General features: G+C 42.3%; 2 protein-coding genes across 2 annotated transcripts in view; both read right to left on the bottom strand.

The window, feature by feature from the left end:
- slc16a10 (solute carrier family 16 member 10) overlaps positions 1 to 18,988 on the bottom strand; it is a 33,655-nt gene extending 14,667 nt beyond the window's left edge. The window contains exon 1 of the mRNA XM_085771747.1: positions 18,352 to 18,988. Within this exon, the coding sequence (XP_085627873.1) occupies positions 18,352 to 18,712 (361 nt within the window). The 5' untranslated portion in view covers positions 18,713 to 18,988. The remainder of the gene's footprint in view (positions 1 to 18,351) is intronic.
- Positions 18,989 to 19,949: 961 nt separating this feature from the next.
- rpf2 (ribosome production factor 2 homolog) lies at positions 19,950 to 26,145 on the bottom strand. Its single transcript, XM_085770836.1, has 10 exons — positions 26,044 to 26,145; positions 25,738 to 25,870; positions 24,803 to 24,840; positions 24,602 to 24,641; positions 24,433 to 24,514; positions 23,570 to 23,646; positions 22,544 to 22,643; positions 22,349 to 22,451; positions 21,640 to 21,784; positions 19,950 to 20,498 (listed from the first exon to the last, which is right to left on the bottom strand). Exons 1-10 carry the CDS (start codon positions 26,064 to 26,066, stop codon positions 20,292 to 20,294), a joined length of 948 nt encoding a protein of 315 aa, XP_085626962.1. The 5' UTR covers positions 26,067 to 26,145; the 3' UTR covers positions 19,950 to 20,291.
- Between the last annotated feature and the right edge of the window lie 185 nt (positions 26,146 to 26,330).

Below are 26,330 nucleotides of genomic sequence, written 5' to 3'. Positions count from 1 at the left end.
ACACATCCCGGCTGAGATCCTGGCTACAGCAGTCTGCGTTTGTGGGTCGACGCCTGTGTGGTAAAGTGTTAATTCCTACGTGTTAATGGATTACTTGACTGATGACACTGGAGTAGTAGAGTGGTCTGGGCTGTTGAGCTCTCTGGGCAGAATTTAGACTATCAATGGTCTGATCATCAGTTTAACAGAAGACACAATAAAGCATGTACTGCAACTGTTTCTAAATTAGCTAAGCATAGTGCTAGATAGAATGCTTTGTCAACAACTAATGTGGATAAAGCATTTCGCATGCTGAATAATGTAAGGTGTGTGTACCTGCAACCTTGGATGTCAGGTCTGTTAGGTTTTAAGATTTACCATGAGAACTCAAAGGTTTGAAGCTGAGATACTGCGCCCTGTCAGAATGAGATCCAACCAACATGTGACTGTCACAGTTCAAAACAGCTGGAGGGAGCTGTGGTTTGCACTGTCACCTCACAGCAAGAAGAGGGTCTGATGGGTCCTAGACCTAGAACTGACTGCCTTTTTAAGGGTTTGCCTCCGACAAAAATATTAAGCCATTAGGGCCACTAATTGGGGCAAACTCTTAATTACGTCACGGAAACACAATATATATCCTAAATTGACATTCAGTTAAAAAAAACACTATTACTTTTGGTCCATATCGTCCAGCCCTAGTTGAAATTACATGTATTTTGTCAGCTGGTTTATAATGTTTTGTAAAAAGGATAGTTCATACACTGCAAACATCTCAATAACGCACTTTGGACTGTGGCAGGAGGTTGGAGAACCCACACAGGTACAAGGAGAACATACAAGAACATACAAACTCCACCCAGAAAGGCCAGAGGCCCACATACCCAGAACCTTTTTGCTGAGAGGCAACAGTGCAACAGTGAACCACTGTGCCACCGTTGCGAGTAATCAAGTGATTGAATACTTGTTCATGAGGGAATGTGAATCCTCAAATACTGGGATTACTGGAAATGGCTATCTCCTGTGTAGGCTGCACAGATGCTGTAGTTTGGAGAAGCCTGACTCCTTAGATTCTTGTTTTCAGTGTTAAAACCTGAGCCAGGTTCACAGAGGTCTTAATACTGATCTAAATCAAGTCCAAACTGATTAATAGATGTGTGCTGGACACAGCATTTTCACATTTCCACAGGTAAAAATAGTGATGTGTGACCTACATGCACTCTGGTCTCCCGGTATGAGCCAACGCACGGTCAGAGCTTCTAAAGACCTCTTCCAGCAACCGCTGTCAGGACAACGGCCCAAACTCAATGGGATCTGCCCTGTCGGGTCTCATATTTGTGGGGATATCAGCTCCCTTTAAGCAACATAATGTAATAAATGGCAGTGAACTAGAAAGGCAAAGAATCCCTCAAAGACAACAGGAAATTGTTGTTATGGTTTCATCTGCCGGCTCTCTTGATTTAAAAAGCATTTACGCTTCAGACAAAGAGGAATTCCAGATTGAAAAATGTAATTTTGGGATCCTCTGTCCCAGTGACATCCATCGCTAGCCGCGGGCCGCTTGGACACTGAGGCAGAGTTGCTCTAAGTCGTCTGTCTGCTTTGTTAAAGACTCCTTGCTGGAAACCCCTGTGCTCTGAACCCGCTCACCCCGCCATGACTGAACCTACAGCAGCGAGCACTGACTGCATAACACTCTGCCTCATGTAAACCAGAAAAGATGTGTTGAAAACCCACTGAGGTGACACTACTGACAGTTGAACTACAGACTTTGACCTCAGTGCCCTATTCCTCTGTGTGTTCAGGTCCTGTCAGCTGTTTGGCCTCCTGTGCAGCGCAGAACAATGGTTCCTGACACGTCTTTGTCTCAACACTATATAATAACATATTATTCTCAGTAGATTAAAAGATACAAATGAATGACACATGTTCTTCATGATTGGTACCCACTTTTAGCAAACTAATTAAACTGTTTATTCATGGCTTTTAGCTTTAGACAAGAACCAACTCCTTGCTGGTCTAGAGCCAAGAACCGATTACGCCAGGGGCAAAGATATACTTAAACATTATCAATATCTTATTACGTTTGTTTAACTGCTAAATGTATGCAAAGTTGAAGCTAAGTAGCCGAGCTACAGGCTGTGGCTAACGGCTAACGCTCATTTAAGAATGAAAACATCTTGCCGTCATAACATAGTCCATAGTCACTGTTCGCTGCGGTTACAACAAAGACTGCTTCCCTTTTTTGGGGGGTTCGGTTTCGGGACAAGAATTAATGCTAGTGAGATGGGCTGTGTAGACCGCTTCAATACCCCTCCAGTCTGGTTTTAATTTTCAAGCCTGTTGAGAACTCAGGAGCAGCTCTGCAGGCTCTGACTAGTTCTTTGGAGGCACAAGAGTTGAACCAGCTAAGCAACGACACTGACACCAGCACCAAACTAGCACCAGGTTCTTTTTGGAGGAAAAGGGGTTTCTGAGGGAGCAATTCTGAAGCTGAGAGTGAGCTGCTCCACTGTCACCATCTTGGCAGTGCCTGACTCTAGAGCTGTAGAGACCAAAACTGTATTTGTAGACAGCTGTAAACATGTTGATTTATGCTGTTAAGTATGATATTTTCACACAGGAGCTTATGGGGGCTGACTCACTGTTGGAGCCAGAGCTCAGTGGTCATTAGAGGAACTGCAGTTTCCATTGGCTTCATTTTCAGCCTCAGAAGTTGCTGCCTGGTTGCATCAGACTTTTAGGGTGATAATTAATGTACTATGTAGACAGCTTATCACAGCTGGTAGCTTACTTAGCCTACTGTAAATCCATTTCAGATCAGTCACACCATTTCCTCTCCATGTATGTAACTGTCAGGCTGACAAGCACCAGACGTTAGCCATCACTGGCTGAGAACATCAAACAAGACTGTGTATAAAGGAGAGAATGGACCTAATGGATCCTTTTTCCATCTATTCATGGTGGTGAATGGTGAATAAATTCAGAGGGCATCCATTAAAGCCGCTGGCTGGAGAGTTATCTATTTACCAAAGTTAATGGAAACAACTAATGGAAGAGGATACTTGGCTCATATCACAGTGGTGTGACAGGCCATTTTCTGGGCCTGGACAAATAAATACCTTGTGCCTGTAGCACATTCTAGGAATCTTTTGACTGACAATGCTCAGAGTAATAAGGTCAGGCTTCATTTAACACCAGAGAAGCCAACGGCTCGGACAGTTACACTGGAATAAAGACAACAGTGTTAATCACAGATAACACACACATAGGACCAGATGTCCTGTTTTATCACTACCTCAACGTGGAAATAAGGCCAGATCATTTCTTTCTGGGTGTTTTGCGTTGCTAGAAGAGCTATTTGTAAAAAAAAAAAAAAGCCAGTCCTACAATGTTAAAGGGATAGTTCACCCTAGAATGATATTTCGCTCATTATCTACTCACCCTCATGTTGACTAAGGGCTGGAAGAAGTCTCAGAGTCCTCCGTCCCTTCTCTGAGTTACAGGGGGTCTTAGCGTAGCAGTGCATTTCAAGGCAACGGTTGTAAAGGGACACCAGAGCTCTTCGTAAAAAAACACACACAAAAAAACATCCAAATACCTCCATGATGCTCGTATGTAATGTCCGTCTTGTGCTGAAGCCCCAAATTGCGTAATTGTCCCGAAAAAAATTAAATAAGTCCACATTCCAAGCATGTTTGTAGCATTAGCTCTGTGTCTGTTGTCCGGTCTTCCGCTGCCAGCGCGCATGCGCAACCAGACTGAGACTCGAGTCGGTCTCAGTGCGAACCTTGCGCATGCGCGCTGGCAGCGGAAGACCGGACAACAGACACAGAGCTAATGCTACAAACATGCTTGGAATGTGGACTTATTTAATTTTTTTCGGGACAATTACGCAATTTGGGGCTTCAGCACAAGACGGACATTACATACGAGCATCATGGAGGTATTTGGATGTTTTTTTGTGTGTGTTTTTTTACGAAGAGCTCTGGTGTCCCTTTACAACCGTTGCCTTGAAATGCACTGCTACGCTAAGACCCCCTGTAACTCAGAGAAGGGACGGAGGACTCTGAGACTTCTTCCAGCCCTTAGTCAACATGAGGGTGAGTAGATAATGAGCGAAATATCATTCTAGGGTGCCCTTTAACGTTAACATTATTCACATGTTTCTTTACTCATCCAAAGGAAAAACTGTTAATTCAGCATCAAACTCAAATTCAAATCTGTCTACAGCTTCCTCTACTGAAGTCAGTGTGCCAACCTGCGACCTCTCTTGTCACTTTCACTGTCACTGTGGTGTCTAGTTTGCCCTAAGGAAGTGCTGCCTCTTGTGAAGTCACCCATGGGTGAATTAATTTACTGCATGAACTGATGTAAATCTTGGAGTTAACAGCTGTTAAAGCAGAAGTAAGCAATCCGGTGGTTTTGGCTAACTTCTTGTCAGCAGATAGAGTTAGCAGTCCCCGCCCTCGTCCCTACATCACCACATTCACTCGCATCCCGTGGCTGCACACACAGAGAGGACCGCCCCTTTATGCCGTTCTCTCTCCTCATTGGATAAAGGTTGTAGGATACAAGGAAAGTTTTCTCCTCGGCTTACAGCAGAGCAGAGTGACTGACAGACCCGTGTTTCAGACCAAACACTCTATGTAAGTGATTGCTGTCGGAAGATAGAACTATTTAAGACTTATATTTAAGCTGCGTTCACACCAGACCTTTTGTTTTTAGAACGAGCGACGAGTTTACATGTTAAGTCAATGCAAACGAGCGATTGAGCATTTAATCGCCCAGGCGAAAAAACGCTGGGGCTCGGAGCGATAGCGACGGAGCGTCGGAGCGTTTTTTAAATTGAGACTGTTTGTGAGATTAAAGCAGAAGTAAGCGGAATGTTTGTGTTAATATAAGTCTTTAATAGTTCTATCTTCCGACAGCAATCACTTATATAGAGTGTTTGATCTGAAACACAGGTCTGTCAGTCACTCTGCTCTGCTGTAATCCGAGGAGAAAACTTTCCTTGTATCCTACAACCTTTATCCAATGAGGAGAGAGAACGGCATAAAGGGGTGGTCCTCTCTGTGTGTGAAGCCAAGGGATGCGCGTGAATGTGGTGACGTAGGGACGAGGACCAATAGATCCATGACGAGGGAGGGGGACTGCTAATATCTACGACCGGATCGCTTACTTCTGCTTTAATACAAATATACAACATGCATTAGGTCTCAGTTTCCAATTTCAACATAAGGAAGAGTTGTTCAGAGTGTTCCCAGAAGTCTTCATGTTTCTGTGATAAAGAACTACTAAATAACATCCACTTAGTGCACTGAAGTTATGAAGAGGCTGTGGAGTGGATTTCCCTTTTCATGCTCTTTTTTTTTTTTGCAGAAACTTTGACCATAGTTCAGCTTTTCAAATGAAACAACAGATTAAAGACATCCTCTGTGCAGAAATACAGTGTGGAATGCAGACTGCTCTACAGGTGCATGGAGCTGACCCCCCACCCACCCCCCAAAAAAAGTACATTTCAATGATCTGTTCAAGCACACTCCCAACACTCCAGCCAGGAAAATGACCTTTCTCTAATATAACCTAGTATATTAGCTGACCATAGGTAAATTAAATTAATTAGAGAAAAAAAAAAGAGGAAAGCCAGAAAGTTGTAGCTTAGTATGAATGTTAAGACTCTGTGTTACCTGCAGGGTTACACACACAGAACCCAGACTCACTGGCTCTGCACAGACAGAAGGAATGATGGAGCCACTCAATGGGCTGAACTGCTGCTGCTGCTGCTGCTGCTGCTGCTGCTGCTGCTGCTGCTGCTGCTGCTGCTGCTGCTGCTGCTGCTGCTGCTGCTGCTGCTGCAGGAGAACCTCCACCCGGCAGCCTGAGCAGCCAGCTCGCATTACAATCACAGTTTTTAGACCCATGGGGTCAGGAAGTGAACCACTCTGTACTGAACTCTCTGCTGGGCCCCACAAGGCTGAGCGATTTTTTTTTTTTTTTCCTCCGGTGAGGGTTGTGAGTGAGGAAGACAGAGAAAGAAAAGAGAAAGAGAGTTGTAATAAGTAAAGTAAAGGTGTAGAATTCGGTGTAGAGGCCCTTGTGTTTCCCAGCTGGCTTCAGATTACATCCTGCCAGAGCTTTGTTTCCTACTGCTCGTCTCATTAAAAAAAATTGGCAGCCCACTCTCCTCGAAGAAAAAAAAAAAAAAGACAAAGCAGAACGAGCGGCAGGGTTAATGGGTTTACAAGCTGTGGCCTATGTTAAGCTAAATATGTTTGGCACATAGCTGAGACTCATTACTAATGTCCCTCCCTCCTGAGGGGAGCAGCAGTAACTGATGATCAGCCACAAGCACTGCATCATATATTACTTTGTTAATATTAGTGGAATACTTTGTCTTGTTTGAAGACAGTAACAAATTGAAAGGAAACAACCCAGAGCCACACACAGCATTATACAACACAGGATGAGCATTAAGATTAAATTAATGGTCATATATAAAGTCAGGGTAGATGCCCTGTAATATTCCCTTATTATGAGACATCAATATTAATGGTGTAATTGTTGAACATCTGTTGAATCTGAGAAGGTTTTACAACAATAATTATCAAATGAAGGAAGTTCATGCATTCCTGCAGCTGCATATAAAGCATCAAGGCAAACTATTAAGTAGTATAACAACGACTGCTGTTTAAGTACAACTTTATAGTGACCACAGAGACCTCAGCGATAACTGGGCCTCCCTGTGCTGCAGATACATCTGGCCCCCGAGTGGACGACACAACATCGCAATCATTACTCCATCTTCAGCTTCTAGCAGCTGGAAGCCATTTACACAGAGCTGCTCCACCACTGGAGTCTCTGAAGAGGGAGAAGGCAGTGAGAAACTGCCAACCTTTTTTTTTGTGTGCGCTTGCATCCCCAACTCATGTCCGTCATGTGCTGTCTGGCCTCACACCACAGGAAGTGGAAACCTCTGCTCAATGACACAGCAAAAAATGAAAAAAAAAAAGTGGTTGGAGCAGCCACAGTGTAATTTATGGCTGTGAATAAAAGAGGACGTGCATGCTTGGAATGACTCTCTGCTGCGGACACAAGAGGTCCATATGAAAAATGTTAAATGGAGTCGTGTTCTGTGGGAGAGGGAAGAAAAAGGGGGTGGTGTGTCGAAGCCGGCCGGTGATTGGGGGAGATTTTCACCCACCCCATTTTTTAAGTGCACTGTATAGACATGGCCACGAGCCACCATTTGGATATGCTCCTCATTGGGTCCTTATACTCGATATCTCCAGAGGTGCATGTCTGCCTGGAATCTGCATTAAGGCTGAGAATGGAAAAGACTCGTCAAGCTGCAACTGACTCTTTATCACAGGTAACTTTAGATACACACAATCTATCTAAAGTTACTTATTTTTAACTTTGCAGGCACAAATCCAATGAATCAATTCATCTGAAAGCTCACATTATTAAAACAAAAACTTGCATATAAAATACATCTCAGGGTGAGAGTGATTGACAATAATAATAGGAAAGTTGTTTTCTATGGCTCCCCCTGTTGTTTACAGATGGTCTTTGATAAACACACACACACACAGGACACACTGATCATCATACCCCTCTGAGTCTCGTGTCGTGCTGCTTGTGATGGATCGTGTCCATGATGATCCTGAACTCTCTGGTACAAAAGTGAATCAGCTCCATGACGACAGACAGTTCGATCTTCGATGTCCATGTTTCTTAATCAGACACGCCTAATCGCAACTGTAACGGAAGTGCAGTCACATACATCAGATTACAGTGGCTGAGAACAGAGCTTGATGATGACTGTACTGTCTGTGTAATATCACACTAATATCTCGGGGAATTGAGTCGGTTGATGCAGCCCATCGCTAGGCCCTCAGGCTGCAGGCTTGATGATGTGTGTCATGGGGGGTCAAACAATTGGCTCTTCTGCTGCCACTGAAGTGGTGGTGTGCCTCCAACATGTTTACCCTGCTGCAGGCTTATCTCTTGACAACCTTCACCCAATCTCAAGCTTCTATGCACCTGACATCAAACAGCCAGTCAAACATTAACCTGTGTGTTTTTAAAATTGTCAGGGTTTTTTGAACTGATTTCATCCATGTAATGACGTTTTTTTTTATATAGTATGTATATATTTAAGTTGCCCATACAGACAGGCCACTGGTTCTCTGTGAAACTTCTAAAATTAAAAATGAAACTATATAATGAAACTAAGTCCAACACACTCACTTATAGTGGCTGTGTAACTTATTACTGAGTCAACAGACTGATTTTACAACTCCCTCCTGCTATTTTTATACGACACTTTCATTCACCATTATCCTGTTGTTGCCAATGGCCATTATTCAGCAAAAGTCACTTTAATGCAGGACTTTACTATGGTCTTAACTATTAAAACTTTAATTGCAAGGAGTTGGATGACACTGTCACTGTCTGGTGGAGCACTTCCAACTTAATATGGATTAAAGAAAAGAAATGAATGTTGACCTGATGAACTTTCAAGCAATATGGTCATACCTGTTTCTGTCCTTCCCAAATTGTTAAACTTTTCCTTTAGGACTCTAGTTGTAAGTGGCGTTCAGCACCGACTTTAACTCGTAAAGTCAAACTTGCCCCTGTTTTCACAAACGCTACAACACAATGGGTAGCAGCCAGGTGTTTATATTATGCATTTGTGCTGCAGATCTGAGGTGAGGTAGTTGTTGTATTTAGGTCACTTGCCTTGTGGGTGGCATCAAACCAAAAGAATCCCAAATAGCTGATTTTGTATTCTTGTTTTTACAATGATAAATGTATGTGTGTTTTTGTAATTGTGAATGTGTGAGGAGTGAGTACTCCCTCATCAGCAGTCGTTGGTTGCTGGACTTTCAGTGGCTGGTTGTAAAGTTTGAACATACAGTATCATTGTAAATTTGATTGGTGAGAAAAACCTTTACTGTTGTAGTAACATCTCATTTTCAGAAGCAATTTTCTGTTCATGTCTACTATTATAAACTCAATCCTAACACAAACACAGGAGGAGTCAGGTAAACACTCTGACTGCAGCCGGTTTTGACTGATCGATAAATCTGTCCCTTAATTACCTGCAGCAGAAACCCTTGAACAGGTTTGATACAAGAAGGTGTTGCTGTGTGACAAAGAGTCAATAAAAGCCCTGCAGTCGCAGCAGTTCATCTGGCTCCTCATAACTCTCACTGCACTTTGCACACTTTGCCTCGGGCTGAAGAAAATCAAGATGAGGCAGAAGAAATGTGGAGGGAAGGGAAGCCTCGCACAGGGAGTCCTTCCACTCAGATCGGATCAAGCTTCATTGCGTTCTGCCTCAAAGGACAGGCTGCGAGTCAGCCAGGAGACAGAGACTCCATCAGGCTGCTGAATCACCCAAAGATGTCAGCTGTGATCCTTGTGACGAACAAGCAACAGCGACACAGACTAACCCGACTACCTCTTGTTAATATGTAGTAGAGTTAACGTCCAGTTGGCGTTGCACAACCACACCAGGGTCAGGGTCATATTTCTTGTTTGTGGACTACATTTCAGTCACATTTCATCTAATGTTGGCAGAGCCTGGTCAAACTCCAACAACCAAATTACTGGTTCATCGGCTGCAGTCTGCTGCTACAAGTTCGTGGGTGATCACTCAAACGCTGTCCGTCGCTGACACCGATACTGAAACAATATTTTCAACTTCGCTGCACAGTTACTGTGTCAGTTTCACAACCGGAGACAAAACATCGGCCTCAGATATCTCACTTCTCTTTATGTTTTCCTTTGAAACTGAGTGGAAACAATATTCAGCAAAAAAAATAAAAGGACACGTGATTTCACGTTATTGACACAAAAGTCAATCAACCACATGAGGTCAGGTTACTTCAGATTCATCAAAACAGCACAATCAAGGACTCTAAACTCTGTTTGGTCCAAAGGTCTTGACTGCCTTAACATTAGATGACGGGCAAGTGGTTTTAATGGGACAAGGCCCAGGAATAACCCCATCTGGCATTCCCACAGGGAGGGAACCGGAGCCTGTAAAACAGATGTGAAGGCCACTGACCTGGCAGCTCAGGCCACACTATGAGCTGGACCTCCCCACCCCAGCATTGCCCACTGTGATTGGTTGATTAAAATTTACTATTATTGCCCAGTTTTGTGAGCATTATCTGCTGCCCAAGAAAAGATAACTGCTGCCACGTGAGGGCTGAGGACATCAGTAGCATGACGCAATCATCTCATCCAGAATGTCGGAAGGTCTCATACAGGTTATTTTCTTCATAATGACAATAATCATAATCATAACTTATAAGTGAATTACATACATTTCTTTACAAAGTTACAAAATGCTTTACCAGAAAAAGTTAAGCCAAATAAAATCTGAGAAAAATCCAAATTCTCTGAGCCAATAAAGGGATGCAAGCAAGCACCAGAGTCATGTGATTTTACCTGTTCCAGTAATAAGATGAGCAGCAGTTGGCTTGAAATAAGTAGAGAGGTCACCCAAGAGAGCTGAATTTGTGGCCACAGAGTTTGAATGAATTTTGGGACATCTAGGATTTAACGTTGGAAAGATCAGAGAGGATCTGTGGGGGTTTAGAGGTATAACTTGTGTTACTGTTTCATCAGCAAAGAAATGATAAAACACACACCATGATTCAGAATAATCTGGCCTAGTGGAAACATGTACATTGAGAACAGACTGGGGCAAGAACAGAAGTTCAAGGAACACAAGGTTATTTAGAAATGGTATGCGGTTTATACACTGTAGAGACCTGCTGAGACGGAAATTCGATTCGCAGTACAAGTCTGCAGTATGTTTTTTTTTTTTTGTTTAAGTCTCCTTGTGATAAATAATGAATTTCAATTATGAGTTTAAAGCCACCAAACAACTTTGTGCTAATAAAATAAACACTAGGCTTTGTGGGGCTGGAGATACAGAATTTACTTCCTTATCACAAGAGAAATTAGGATTAAACAATACAAACAATAGACACAGATTAGGATAAAGTAGGTGAGCTACAGCTCCTCTTGTTGAGCTGTCACATGCAGAAACTAGTCTAAGATCATATTGACATTCTGGAAAGACCTGGGCAGACACCCTAACAGGTCTCCGTTCTGCTTCAGTGTTTCCAGACCTGTAATACCAGGAGGACCGAAGGCATGCTGCTTCAACTACTGTAAAACATGAATAGAGGGGCATTATCATTTCTGGATGATTTTCAAAATGCCACCACAAAGTTTCTGACGTGCTGTGACTGATCACCTCTGGCCCTTTGACACATCTCAGGATATGAAAGTTATATATGAATCCAGAAAATGAACCAATACTGGGCAGTAAATGGACACAACAACTTCCATTGCTGAGTATGGGATGATGATGCATGCCCAAACATGTGACCTGGTTCGTCTCTGCTGTTTCTCACAACACAGGGAGCTCAGCTACTTTTCACTGTGTAACTGTCTGTATTTCACTGGAACTGACAGACATGAAAGTCAGGCAAATGTTGCACCAGTTTCCACGCTGAGTATTCAGAGATCATATAATTATCTCTCTTTTGAAGAGCAAACTTTAAAGAGTACAGCTTGTGATTTATCCCCCTGTTTATAATGGGATGTTTACTCTGCACTAATAGCGATGAAGTAGAATCAAAACAGACAGAAACGCTCCCAAAACAAACAAACAAAAAAAATCAGGATATGAGAACAGGCCAGGACAACACACAGACTGACTACACACACAAACACGCACACGCACACGCACGTGACCTATGCAATGAGAAACATGCCAAAACATTTTACTAAAAGTAAAACCATATCCTTCCATCTTCTCTAGGTTTACATGAACATGTAGAGCAGTGCAGAGAAGCACTGGAGAGCAGAAGGCAGCAGTGATAGTGAAGATGGAAGAGAAGCTGCTGACTTCAGATAAAAGAGCGTACAGGTTCATGAGGTCATGTCCTCAACAAGGATATGGTGTGTAGCTCTCCGTCCCTCTTTGACAGACAAACTATACTGGACAGGGGAACTGCAAGTGGAGTCAGTTATGTTAATCATAATGATCATGACTGTTGATCAACCACCAGTTGATTTGCTATTTTATATTTTGCTATATGAACGCTTTTCCATAATCTACGGCCATTTTTCATTCATTCTCTGCCTGATCATCTGATAAAATGAGAAAACATATAATACACAAATAATAAACAATTTAATGAGGTATTAAAAGGCATTCCAGCATTTGCTACGATGTGTTAATCAGACTTTAACAGATGACACAGAGTACAACTGCTACAAGACTCCAGCTAATAGATACGTGACACAAGATTGCAGGACAAATCTAAGATCACCTCCTTACAGTTGCTTCCTCCACCAACCAGCCAGGTTTCCAGGAAATATGGCCACAATGTCTCCTTCCTGACTTACACTGTTGAATAATGACCAGAGTGTTTTTGCAAACCCTATGATGTCACAGTGAAAATATTGGAAATAATATGTTATCACATTATTTGACACTTGGGTTTCATTCTGTCATAATTAGTGTATACATTTGTGAATTATGAAGAAGTTGTGTTGAGGTATGACTGGGGGTGTTTTCACTCATACTGCCACGGCTGTGCACCAGATGCGAAAATGACATTGTTTCATTTTTCAGCTCGTATGGTTCGTGTTTACATGTTCGTTTTCACGCCGCACCACTGGCAGGGTGTCGTGTTTCCATGACGACTCGACTGGAAAAAGACACGTGGTATGTCGTCATGTTTGCATGTTTGACTCCCAATTCACGGTCCCGGTGCGGTCATTTCAGTCAACACCCGGGTGCAACAGTTGTGCTCACACTGACCCAAACGCACTGTTGAGAATAGGATGGACACTTGTACGAATGTAGTTCCTCTATGTTACAGACAAAAACATAATAATTCTTATCATTTAATGAATAAATAATTAGGTCATAAAAAATACAGGAATGTTTCCTTCTCCAGAGCGTGACAGGGAACATTAACGTAAGCAAAGCTGTGAGCAGGGCAAAAAAAGAAACATGCTTCATCATAATATGAAAAGTGATGCCAATGCAAGAAGGAAAAGGATGCTATTATAATGATTCATGATATTCATCTCATGGTGACTGCCAGAGTGGCCTCTCACTTCCTTCTACCATCCATGGCATTTCTGTCTGATTGTGAAACTGTGCAAAAACCAAGTTATGCCTGGCTGACTGTCATAACTGTGTGCTCACGCCAGGGTTTGGACTAGTGCAGCAAAAAGAAAAAGGAACACCTGCTGTCATCAGCATGAAACAGACTAAGTATAAACTTAAACCTCTAAATCTAAACTTTACATCCTTAGTGTCAGCCATATACTCAATTTTTCCATCTGTAGGAGGGATATTATTAAATCTGTGGAGGTTACAGTATCACCGCTGATCTAGACCTAACAATTGCACAAGCTCATACCAAGGTGGTGATTTCATGCTGTTGAAGGCAAAGCTTGCATACTCTTACTGTATACAGGCAGACTTTCCAAAGAAAGTGGGCTGAACATGACACATTGGAAATTAAACAGACAATTTGAATAAGCAGGGAAATCTCGACACTACACTACAATGACTAGAGTACATCAGCAGCAACAATGAGAGAGCCATACTGTGGGAGGTTTGAGGGAAGGCAGCTGGAGATGATGCAGCTCCCTCCATAGATACCAGAGCACAACTAGAATCAGCGGCTCATGGTCGTACGTCTCAGCCAACCAGCCAAGCTGCAGGAAACATGGTCATAATCTCTCCATCCTGTACAACGGAGTATTAGGGCCACATTTAAGAAAAAAAAAAGTCACAAACTTCGAGAATAAAGTTGTAATTTATGAGAATAAAGTCGTAATTTATGAGAATAAAGTCGTAATTTACAAGAATAAAGTTGTAATTTACGAGAATAAAGTCATAATATTACGAGAATAAAAGTCGTAATTTATGAGAAAAAAAGTCATAATTTTATGAGAAAAAAGTCATAATATTCTGACCTGTTGTTTTAGAGGAAGACAGTTGGTAAAATGGGGGCCGTGGAGGATTTTGTGGAGTTGTACTTTAGGATAGGTTTCACACATCAGCATCATATCATAAGTATTAGGACTTTATATGCAAGAAAATGCATCTTTTCCGGAGAAAAAGAGGAGGGGGAAATGGCTGGAACTGGTCAACTGCAGGGTTATCGGTGGATGCATCAGCGGGCCATTCAGAGGGGTTTCGTGGTGTCTCGAAACAATCCGACTGATAATTAAGATTATGGATCCAGAGGGAGTCGAGCTCCAGCGAGCACGGCGTCTCCGACGCCGGCAATACACTTGCAGAGGCCCCAACGCCAGAATAAAATCTCTTATACAAACATCTGCAAGAGACCTCAAGAAATCCAGTGTCTTTGTCTTACTTTTGTAATCCATGACAACATGATCACAAATGATCAACACATACGTTCTGTAAACAATAATAACCTTGCTTTGATCACAACAGATCAATACATTTTCTGTACGACTTCTTAAACAACATGTAACGAACGTTAACCTAGGTTAACTAAAACCTAGGTTTGCTCAGTGAGCAGAACAGTTTAATAAACGTTTAGCCGACAGCAACATTACCCTGCTCACTGTGGTATATCACCTTTTCTCGTCTCGACCTACTTCCGTTTTACTTCCACTTTTTTTCTCATAAAATTATGACTTTATTCTCATAAATTACGACTTTATTCTCGTAATATTATGACTTTATTCTCGAAGTTTGTGATTTTTTTTTTTCCTCAATGTGGCCCTAATACTCCGTCGTAATCCTGCGTTACAGTGCTGAATATTATGATGTCACAGTGATGTAGACCATTGACCTTTTGGATATAAAATGACATAATTGCTTTTCTCTTTATCATTTTATTTTGCCAAAAATGTGTCATAATTAGAATATGAATGGGTGAGTGGCATTTCACCAGCTAATTCTAATCAGTTCGCTCAAGTTGCTACTGTTCAGGTTCACAAGAATGAGATGGACAGATACTATACAATAATACGATACAATACGGATTACTTTATTGACCCCAAAGATGGAAAGAACCAAAATAAATTAGGAAACACGTAAATTGAACTTGAGGAGCAAGCAAGCATCCTGGGCATCAGCCAAGACAGTGACTTGATGGCTGGACTCAGGCCCTTCGTAGCACTTAAATAGTGACAGGATTGCCAAGAAAAGAGGGAGCAGAACTGTCAGCAGCCGATCATGTTCAGTTTTGAATGGGAATAACTGAGCCTGCAGACAAGAGACTATAGCAGCAACATGGTGCCAGTGGCCATGCCCTAACACTTCTCCATGCAAAAACCCTGAATGACAGCGACAGAGAGACTGACACTAATGGACTTTTTGACAGCCCGTTGTAAAAAAAAACACAAAGTCTAAAGACGACTCTGTGTCTAAGTTAAAGTTCACTATAATTCTCCGTACTGTATCCTCCATACCTAATAAAAATCACATTTTAAAATATACGTGTGCCTATGTTTGAGCCATTCCAGCTAATGTCCGATTCCACCGGTGGCCCTTTGCTGCATCTCTCTCTCATGTGGTCTCTTTACAGCTGTCCTATCAATTAAAGGCATAAAAGCCCAACCCCCCCCCCCCCAAAAAAAAGACTGTCACCAGAAAATAATTTATATTGAACAATTTTACTAAACTTGGACATGTCAACATTTTATCCATTCAAAATCTTCTTCACTTTGGACAATATTGATGTCCGACAGAAACCAACCACGACTCCAAACAGAGCTGTAGTCCAGACCACCTCTGTCGAAACCAAATCAATCCCATAACCATGTTCAAAGGTCTGAGGAGAACTGAATGATTGTGTAACATGCTGAATTTGAACTGAATCCAAAGGCACAATGTGTTCTGTTTCATCTCTATAGAGGCTCACTAACCAGCTTAATTATTATATATATTTAGTTTCATTTTGGTAGAAGGTTTTTAAAGAACTCACAAACTCTAGATTCATAGGGATTAAAACAGTACTATTAAATAATAGAAGGCAGAACAGTAGCCAAATAAAATAACTTGAATATGAAATTACACAATAATACTTAAGTGATTAGACTGCAGTTATCTTTAGCACGCATGCTGCGCCTTGAGGCTAGAAGGCATGTGTGAATGTGTTTTTACACTAGGTTAAGTTTTATGATCATCAAACAGGGCGGCAACAACAGCAAAAGTAAAATAGTTCAATTTGACAAAAGACATTTAAATGAATTGTATTAACATGTATAAATTTTCTGGGGCCGTGCGTGGCGCAGTGGTTAAGGCGGCCGTCCCATGTAGAGGCTACAGTCCTCAATGCAGGCGTCCCTGGTTCGAATCCCGTGTCATTCACCCTCTCTCTGCCTCCCCCTTTCCTGTCTATCTCTACTATGGCTATCAAATAAAAAGGCATAAAAGCCAAAAAATATTTTAAAAAACATGTACACATTTTTTAGTTCAGGGTTGAAGACTGATAACAGAGGTGAGTGAGTGTTTGTCTCTCTTTCAACATAAATAAAACCAAATAAAACCACGGTACTCTGGTGTGAATATCTTCTTCATACCCAAAAGAAAGGATGAGCTGCAACGCATTGATCACACAGGTTGCATTTTTCACTTATCAGTAAAACAACAACAACCTTTAAACTCACAGCCTAAAACTTCTGCCTGAATCAAAACAATGACAAAAAGACGGCATTGTGTGACATCATGAAATAGTGTAGGTCTTCTTGACCACCACTAAGCTCCTCCCGGTTTAGATTCCTTCAGTGAGAAACTTCCGGTGGCACTGCCCTGAAGCAAACCGGCCTTCTGCTACTGTAGCTTGAACTGTTACACTGTGCCCAAGACACATTTCCCTTGGGAGGACAATTAACTTTATGCTACTTTGTTCCAGAGTCAGTGGTTCAAGAAATAACACAGATTTTAACATTAAAAACAGTGAACAAAGCAGTTTCATATGTGCAACACAGTGCAAATATGATTTATTGTTTCTCTGGTAACTTAGGAACCAGACATCCTGCAGTTTTTTTTTTCTTCAGCAGATGAATTCTCCACAGAGGAATCCTCCTCTGTCCACTCCATAACTCACAGGCCAGTAGAAACACCCATCAAACCATTCCTCACAGATTCCTCTGTTTGAGTATTTATGGAAACATTAGGCTAGTTAATAGTGTACAAACACAACTCAACTGCACAGGTCTGGTTGTTTTTAAGACATTTTGTTATTGAAAAGTTACAGATTATAACTTGACAATAACACAGTAATGGATAAACTCTTAAATACCCATCTGTCAAATAAAGGCACCAACAACAGGTGGTTGGACTATCAGCAGAATAACACATGACTCTTGGGCCGAGTATCTCTCTCTCTCTCTCTCACTCACTCTCACTCACACACACACACACACACACACACACACACACACACACACACACACACACACACACACACACACACACACACACACAAGTGAATGAAGAGATTTTGCATGTGTTATCTGACTTACACTGTCAAACGTTTAACATCCTGCACCAACACTAAGCTATTTACTTAACTGCAACAGAAGAAGCAGAGCACTAGTGTGTTTGACCTGATAAAGCAACCAATTGCTTTGCTTTAAGAAAGGAGGAAACAGAACGGGTTATTCGGTGTGGGGGAGTAGCCTATCTCTCTCTCTCTAAAAAAAAAAAAAAAAAAAAGTCTCTGTGGCAAACACTGTGGTGCATTCATTGTTTTAGCAGCCACAGTAAATAAATCTGTTATTTCCCCATGTTTCCTGTCGTTGGAAGAATGCGGCAGCTGCAAACTGCGGACTACAGTAACTTTCACTCCACATAAAAACAGCAGAACCACTCGGAGCTCCCAAGTTGGGTGACTTTGCCGCCAACACCACGAACATCCCCCACAGGCAGACAGACGTGTCACTACACCAGCTGCTTTTACTCTGCCATGCTGTCCGCCGCCCACTCTCACTTACACACGTATATTGTGCCAGCAGGAGTTAGCTGACTTACAGTGGAAACTTATTACACACATTTTGATGAAAGAAATGCGCGAAATGACGCAAAGGAATTCTTAAAACTGATAAAAGATGTGTAACGTTAGCATGTCTGGAGGTCAAAAGTTCAATTTCCATGTGCAATTGGTAGCTAACGGTTTTTCAACCGCCGTGCTTGAATTAATTGCGCTTACAGTAATGACTCTGTAACGTAAACGTCTCTACAGTTGGCCGTCAGTTGAACTTGAGAGCCGACATGAGGATGAGGAGGGTACACTATGCCCCCCGCCTCCTCCTCCTCCTCCTCCTCTTCGCACTCACCTGTCTTAAACTGGAGGTCTTTATCCTTCTCGTTGCCGAACTCCTTGAGCAGCGACAGGTAGATGATGCCGAAGGAGTTCTGGATGCCGAACACGGAGCCGTTGCACCACATGGAGGCGAGCATGACCAGCCAGCCCCAGCCGCCCTCCGGGTGCACGAACTCTGCCACCGGAGCCGGAGCCGGAGCCGGGTCCTCCGGGACCGCGACCTTAGAGTCCCAGGTCTCCTTCTTCTCCTCCTCCTCTTTCTCATTCTCTCCTCTTCCTCTTCCTCCTTCTGCGGGGGCGACGACCACTGCGGCGGGGGTTTCGTCCGCACCGCCCGCATCCTCACCGTCCGGGATGTTGTTCACCTCAGTCATTGTTGTGGCTCAAGTTTAAGTTAGCAGAGCAACCACAACAAACAAACAAAAAGGCAACAGCGGTGTTTGTGTTGCTTTTTAAAAATAAATAAATCTGTGTGTATTTGTGTGTGTGGCTCCTACACTGACAGAAAAAAAAGAAAGAAAAACGTTCAGATACAGTGTGTGTCTGAGCAGTGGTGGCTTTCAGCTGTGGGTGAAGTTGCATCCATTGAAGAGCAGCAGCAGCAGTCGGAGCGGTGTCGGTCGGGCAGCATCTGCTCCTACAGTAACTGTGGAAAAGCTGCTGCTGCAAAATATAAATAGACAACGCGGAGGGGCGGGGCTCTAGGGGGCATCCTGGCAGCTGATTGGACACACCACTGAGTTACCCTTGGCGTCTTCTTACTGAAGTAGAGAAAAATATTGTTTCCATATACACAATGCTTTTGCAAGACTGGTAATTAAATACTAATGTATACACAGGCTTAAAGTTCCCCCTCCGCCTTCAGCAGCGCTGTCAACGATGAAAGGTCTCACTTCCCCTTCCCAGCTGCTAAAAATATACAGAAAGTGCTGGGCCAGCACAGAGACGGTCAGGAGGATCTGTGGGCTGAGCAGCACACTGAGGGGGGGAAACTGTAGCTGAAAACCAGAAGGCATGATATCCAGAACAATATTGATTTGTTTGAAGGGCTGTCATATTGAGACAATAGCTAGAGAGAAAGATGAAATAAATTGGTCATGAAGCAATTACCAAATAAACGGTTGCATCATGACGTTAATTGTAAGTGATGAGGGAGAAATGTTTTAAATAAACAGCCCAGAAAGCTTAGACGGCCATGATGATGTCTGTCAGCAAACCAACACTGTTATTTCAGAAATTTGATAAGTCAACCCATCTTTTTTGAACTTCGGGGGGAAAATATGATTTCGGGTAAGACAAAATAGGAAAAATCAAAGGAATACATGGGGAGGCGGAATACCTCGATCCCCATGACTGTGGTTGTTGGGAGACCAAACAACAATGCTCCGTTTGTAGTGATAAAAACAGGGGTCACCACAGCTGCCTGAGTGATAATCAGATTACAGAAATTGGGTGGAGTCTGTCAGAGATACTATTATATGAACGCATCTGCTTCAATCAGCGAGTGTTTTGCTGATTCATCTGGTTGTACTACTTTAACTGCTGAACATCATAGGTTGTTTGAAATACGTACGTGTAACCAAAGAAGATAATGATTTAAAAAACGATAAAGAAATTTTAGTTGGATTTTATTTTCTTTATAGCGAGTGATGGATATTTATACATTTCATATTAACAAAGAAATCTGCTGATAATCCAGTATATTGACAACACTGACTGCTTTGTCAGACAAGCAGAGAGCTGACACGTTTACGACACTGGAGAAAAAGAACCGCATGAACGTCTCATGGGAAAAATACAAGGAGAGAGAAAAAATCAGAGATGTGATCCTGAATGCCTGGAGGCCGCTCACATGTCGGGTAAAGGCAGGGGCAATGATCAGCACACGCTCAGTCTCATTAACAAGGTGTCGGTCCAGCACTGGAGTGATGGACAGACAGGTGGAGGACAGGTCTAGCTGTCCTGTGTCAGACTTGAGCTGTCTACTTTGACCACTTTGGACGCCTGTCCGTCCTGCTCCTCGGCCACCACCTCTCCCTTCCTCTTCCTCAGGCCCTTCATCTTGCGTGTGTGCAGCTTGGACAGGTCTTGCTTCTGCATGTGCACCCGGCCAAACTTGGTACCAAAGGCATCGTGGGAAATGTTCTTCTTCTTTTTGGGCTGAAACAGTAAAAAACAACAACATTTTACACCTAAATACACATTCAACGCTAGAAAGGAAACTAATGAAACTAATATACATCTTAAACCTCTTCCAAAAACCCTAATCCTTCTCATAAACCTCCCTGTCATACTTTCTGTGACATTATCACCAAGGCGGGATGACTTTCCATCTGATAAAAATGTTCCAGATGTGTTGAGCAACATCATTGTGCTTTGGTACATTTGTAAACATAAAAGTCTCCTCTAGAAGTTAAAATAACTTATTTCATTAAAAACTCTGCAGCTCAGCTGTGAACTAGAACACATCGCTCCACTTTGAGTTTAAGAACCATTTAAAGGTCCTCCCCCTAATATACAATAATCCTCAGGACCAAGCTTTACTTTCCAAATCTTATACATTTGATCTATTTTTCCTGTTGTAATATATGATTATTCCATAACATGTTGAATGTTCGTTTTATGCCTACATTTCTATGCTGTGAAAAAATGTGCTGATTAAAGCACTTAGTGCTGGTAATAAAGTGTATAGCACCATCCACACTAGAAATGCAGCTCTATCATGGGCGGCACGGTGGCACAGTGGTTAGCACTGTTGCCTCACAGCAAGAAGGTCCTGGGTTCGAATCCCGGGCCGCCCAGGTCCTTTCTGTGTGGAGTTTGCATGTTCTCCCCGTGTCTGCGTGGGTTTCCTCCGGGTGCTCCGGTTTCCCCCACCACTAAAAACATGTCGGCTAGGTTAATCCTCCAGTCAGTGCCCCTGACCAAAGGCACTGGCTCATAATCTGGAGTTGGTCCCCGGGCGCTGCACCGCGGCTGCCCACTGCTCCTCAGGGATGGGTTAAATGCAGAGAAAGAATTTCACTGTACTAGCTGTATATGTGACTAATAAAGTACCTTTACCTTTACCTATCACTGTTGTCATATCAGAAGGAGTTAGTATTGAAGAGAGGGTTTTAATTTCCATGTTAATTTGATGCTTAACCCTGAATTACCACGGCAACTACAAGGTTTCTAAACTTTTTAAATTGAGGCCACAAATGGCCTGTCCTCTGGTGCCACCTTGAGGAGAAAACTTTCCACTGCAGGAGAGATTCTGCAGAAACTTTGCAGGACTTTGTTTCATCCAGGTCATTTTTACCTTCAGGGCTTTTGGCTGTCTGTGCGCCAGCTTATACAGGTCATCTGAGGCCAGGTGTGTTCTTCTCAGGACGAAGTCAAACGACGGCCCGATCTCCTCCAGCTCTATCCGCGGTGTTCGGCAGCCAGACTTCTTCAACAGGCACCTGCAGCCACACATAACAAACAGGCTCTCTGTCATGCTGGATTTTAGACTTCAACTCAGGCAGCTGCTACATTCACAGGATTTATGATGAGCGCATTTGATTCCCAGAGATTTCATTTTATTTTTTTTACTTATTTATATTTCCTTTTACAAATCAATTTATGAAATAACACATGAACATGGGGTTTTTTCTGTTATAATAATACAAGAAAATAAATAATTAATCAATTAATATACTGTATATTGAATGAAAAAAAAAGGGTTAGGGTTAGACAAAAAGAATAAAAGAAGAATAAACAAAATAAGGGCGTTTGAGGGAAATACACCTTTTCCATTCCTTCCAGATGCCTTTAAATTTAGATTGCCGAAGCCTCATTGAAAAAGTTCTTTCCATCACAAATACATCGTAAATGATATCATACCGTTCGTCAACACATGGGATGCCTGGCTTCAGCCATTTCTTTGTAATTGCTTTTCTAGCAGCTGAACTCAGTACTCCAAATAAATATTTATTTTTCACACTTATAGTAGTTGAGCTACACCCAGAGATTTTAATGTCACTCACCTGTAGCTGCGCAGGAATATTTTCCCATCCAGGGCAGTGAAGTGCAGCACATGCTCCAGTCCCGCCAGACGCACTGCGGGTACAGTGGGGCCTCTGAAGAAGTCTGAGCAGAGAAGAGGACAGGGGCCGATATGAGCAGACCAATCACATCATTCACAGCTGAAACAAAGGGAACACCTTTCATCATGAGCTTACCTATGAAGAGACTCTTCAGACGCTTGTGTTCGTTGTCTGTGTCAAAAGCGTCTCCTGCGAACACCAGCATGGGCTTGGTCCCCTCAGGACACTTACTGGTCTGCAACAGAGAAAATGACCAGGCTGATGAGTAGTGGAAACATGATGGAAACTATGCTGCTTCAGTGGTGGTGAGTGAACAACAGAGGAGAAGAAACTGTAGTGGGAACTGATGTTTCTGCCTCCGTCAAATGACTTTCATCCCTGAACTGCGCCACGCTCACCTCCTCAGACAACACCACTGTGCAGCTATTTCTGACCTCTGCCTCTCTACTGCCCTCTCATGGCATGAACGCATACTGCTTTAAAGAAAACCCATTTTAATGAATGATGTATTTGTGTATATCAGACAGCAATCATCTATAGGCATCCTCCTAACACAGGCCCCAACCCAAATGCTGTATTTTTTAATTAACTATTTATTATTTGATAGCCAGATAGCCAACTATGAGTTATTAAAATAATCTTTTTAATATAAGCATACATGAACACAATGAACCCAGAGCTCCAGACTAACAGGAGCTCAGTGACCCCTAACTTAAAATTTTAGGTGCACAAACAGAACATTTTGGCGCCGCATTGTCATTACAAGTCGTTCTGACGAAATTAGATCCAGGCGAGAGCCACGTATGTAAGGGATAATGTATAGCACGGAGGTTGTTATGGAGAAATAAACCCCGACAGGTTGTATGGAATCCCGATGCAAAGCATTATACGGATATACGCAGCTCTCAGCTGGATCTAATTTCGTGGGAATGACTTGTAATGACACCAAAGTTATCTCGGTGAGTAAATGATCGTATTTTATGCTAGAAATAAGGTCCAGATTGTAAAAAAAAAAGGTAATTATCCTATAATCATGTCTTTGATTATAATCTTTTTTTAATAGCACCTAAAACATATTTGGCATCTTTGTGGAGCTAACCACAATCAGCTGAGCCTCCAACCCAGTGTGTGTATGAGACAAACAAATCCAGCTCCACTGACCTTGATGTCGCTCAGCGAGACGAATTTCTCAATCCCAAGTTCAATCATATCAAGCACGTGGAAGTCAAACAGTCGACCTGCAGAGAAACCAAAGGGAACAAAGACGCTTTTAACATCATGAAGCCTGGAGCCCCTCAAAACAGACCTGATGACCCCTGAAGTCTGAAGCTCATCATAGTGAGAGTCATACTGCACTCTCTCCAGATAGAAGATACAAGTGATCATTTCACTTTGCAACTTGGTAATAAGATGTGTAAAGTGTTTATAACTGTAGGCTTGGCATTTTTTGGTATATTTCAAAATATGAATTTACCAGATGATACCCAAGATAACTTTTGTCATGAAGAAAAGGGTGTTTAAACTACAATCTTTCCAAACAGCTGTTCTCTGTTCTGGAAAGAAAGAGAGCCCACCAACGATTACAAGTCCTTGCACTGGATCCCTGTCCTCTTCAGAATTGTTTTTTTCCCCACTGGTTTTAGTCAGATTGATGTTTAGTCTATGAACCTTCTTAAACCTCCAGTTCTAGAGGTGTCTTTTTATTACTGTGGCAGCTGAAACTGTAGCTATCCAGCCTGCCTTTTATTAAATTTTATTAATTCTTCATTTATTTCCTATCATTTACATCTATTTTACTGTTTTTTGTACATTTATTCGGAGTATTTTCTATGAGTATGTCTTTGCTGTAATTCTTCTCTAACAGTCATCTTCATGCTGCAAACACCTCCCTTTCTGAAATGTCTATATATTTTATTTCAATCATTATTTCTACTTAAGGGTATGAGTTCCTACTGTATTGTGCATTATTCTGTACATTAATGTAAAAAAAATAAAAAATAAAGAAATAACAAGTGTTAATTTACCAAATATGAAGTTGTTGGGCCGTTTCTTGTTGTGAGAGCCAAACAGAAACAGAGAGCAGTCCGTCTTCTTGGAGAAAAATTCCTAATGAAAGAGTGAACATGGTCAGTGGCACAGCTGGTAAACAAACATCCGACTGGAACAAATAATATGCCGCGTGTTGTTATGTACCAGTGACGTCGAGTCCTCAAATGGTCGAGTTATGTTCTTTCTGAAATGGAAACACAGCTGTTATCCACGGCTGATGACTTTTTACACTTTATGTTAAACAGGAAGGTACAAGGTTATACAATCAAGCAGAGTCTGCTTTGTTCTGAAAAATTACGGTGATATTTAACACATTTGTAATTCCTAAGATATACAATCACTTACTTCTTGTACAGCACAGCATTGGGTTTCTTCAGGGAATACTGCAGGGACATATTTGTTTTTTGTCAATTCCAAAAAGTCGCCATAATCCATTCAGACAAATCACAGTATCAGCACAAATTTGGTTACAGGTTTAAATCTGTTAATTTAATCTGATTATTTATCCAAGAAAACATTTGTCTCTTGTTTTGAAGATACCATCCAAACTCCAGATGTTCTTTTATTAGGCTAAAATCCCCACACAGAAACTCAGCAGTGTAAAGTACAGCAACTGCAAACAAGTTTTCTTCTTCTTCTCCATCAGTCAACATGATTAGAAACAAGTGTGGGTAGTTTTGAGTTGTGTGTAAGATGACATCTGTGCTGAAATTGTGTTTAACTTCTGCAACCTGTGGTTAGTATTCTGGATCCCGAGTGCACCATAGTGTGTACAAATGGGATCTGTTACTTGTATTCAGTGAAAGTGAAATGTATTTATGGTTTCACCAAAACAGTGACTGACGGCAGTAGATGTGTTCTGGCCACTGAGGATTATTAGGCTAATTTGCTGTTTTATCAAATCAGAAAACCTGTTGCAGAGACCACAGGTAGGAAACCGCTGCATTAAATGACTGAACAGCTGAAGAGCTTCAACATAACTTCTGATGCTTCCTGATGTATATAGCCTATGTCTACTATGTGATTCCACTCATCTGAAATTCAGATGTTTCAGAGTTTCATTATAATCTAAATCTAAAATTCACTAGATTAGTTTTGTATATTTGTCATTTCAAATCAGATTTTAGACCCCATCTCCTGTCCAGCAGGAACATACAAGACATGGGGAGGTGATATTGGAATTAATGTGTCCACAATTTTATTTTCATCTGAAGGTTTCTGTGACTGCTGAGTTACTAAACCCTCAAGGTAAGAGCTGAGTGTGTCCACAGCTCACTTACCAAGTCCCTGAGGGCCTGGGTGACCGTCTGGCTGGTGTTGCCTCCCTTCATGATCATCACATTTTTCACATCCTCGGTCAGTTTGGGCGCTCTGCTCTGGAGGAAACGCTTGGAGCGCTTCGTCTTGGGTTTTCTGAGGACACAGAGACAAAAGACACACTGGTGAAAACGAAAAACGTCTGTCTACACACGCATGCAGCTAATTAATGCAGATGTACCGCTAGCTCCGTGCTAGGCTAACACCAAACAAGCTAATTCTGGATACGACCGAGATAAACATGAGAAAACACTGAGCTGTAAACTTACACTACACCGTCTAACTGTGTCATTTTGAGTCTTTATTCTTCTTCCCGACAGAGGAACACACACTCGTGCTGCTCTTCCACGTGAAGCGAAGCAGCGGAAGACAACATTGACGTGACCCTCCTTCGGTGCCTTTCCCTGCGGTTCACATCCTGCCCCGGGCCCCATAGCGCCGCCTGCCGCTACGGCCCCAGTACGGCTCTGGATGACCGCGAGCCACAGCGGTGTGACGTAGCACAAAGTGGGCGTGGCAGGCCGCTGCAAACGGTCCACCAGGGGCGCTGCAACAC

The sequence above is a fragment of the Trachurus japonicus genome, chromosome 24 (assembly GCF_045865225.1).
Source record: "Trachurus japonicus isolate A0001 chromosome 24, Traja_1.0".
Classification (NCBI taxonomy): domain Eukaryota; kingdom Metazoa; phylum Chordata; class Actinopteri; order Carangiformes; family Carangidae; genus Trachurus; species Trachurus japonicus.
This window is presented reverse-complemented; position numbering and strand designations above follow the sequence as displayed.

Coding starts and splice junctions, on each gene's coding strand:
- rpf2 (XM_085770836.1), bottom strand. CDS start 26,066: ATGACACAGTTAGACGGTGTAGT. Junction 24,515..24,601: donor TTGAGGACTCGACGTCACTG/GTACATAACAAC, acceptor CTCTTTCATTAG/GAATTTTTCTCCAAGAAGAC. Junction 20,499..21,639: donor GACAGCCAAAAGCCCTGAAG/GTAAAAATGACC, acceptor TTACTGTTTCAG/CCCAAAAAGAAGAAGAACAT.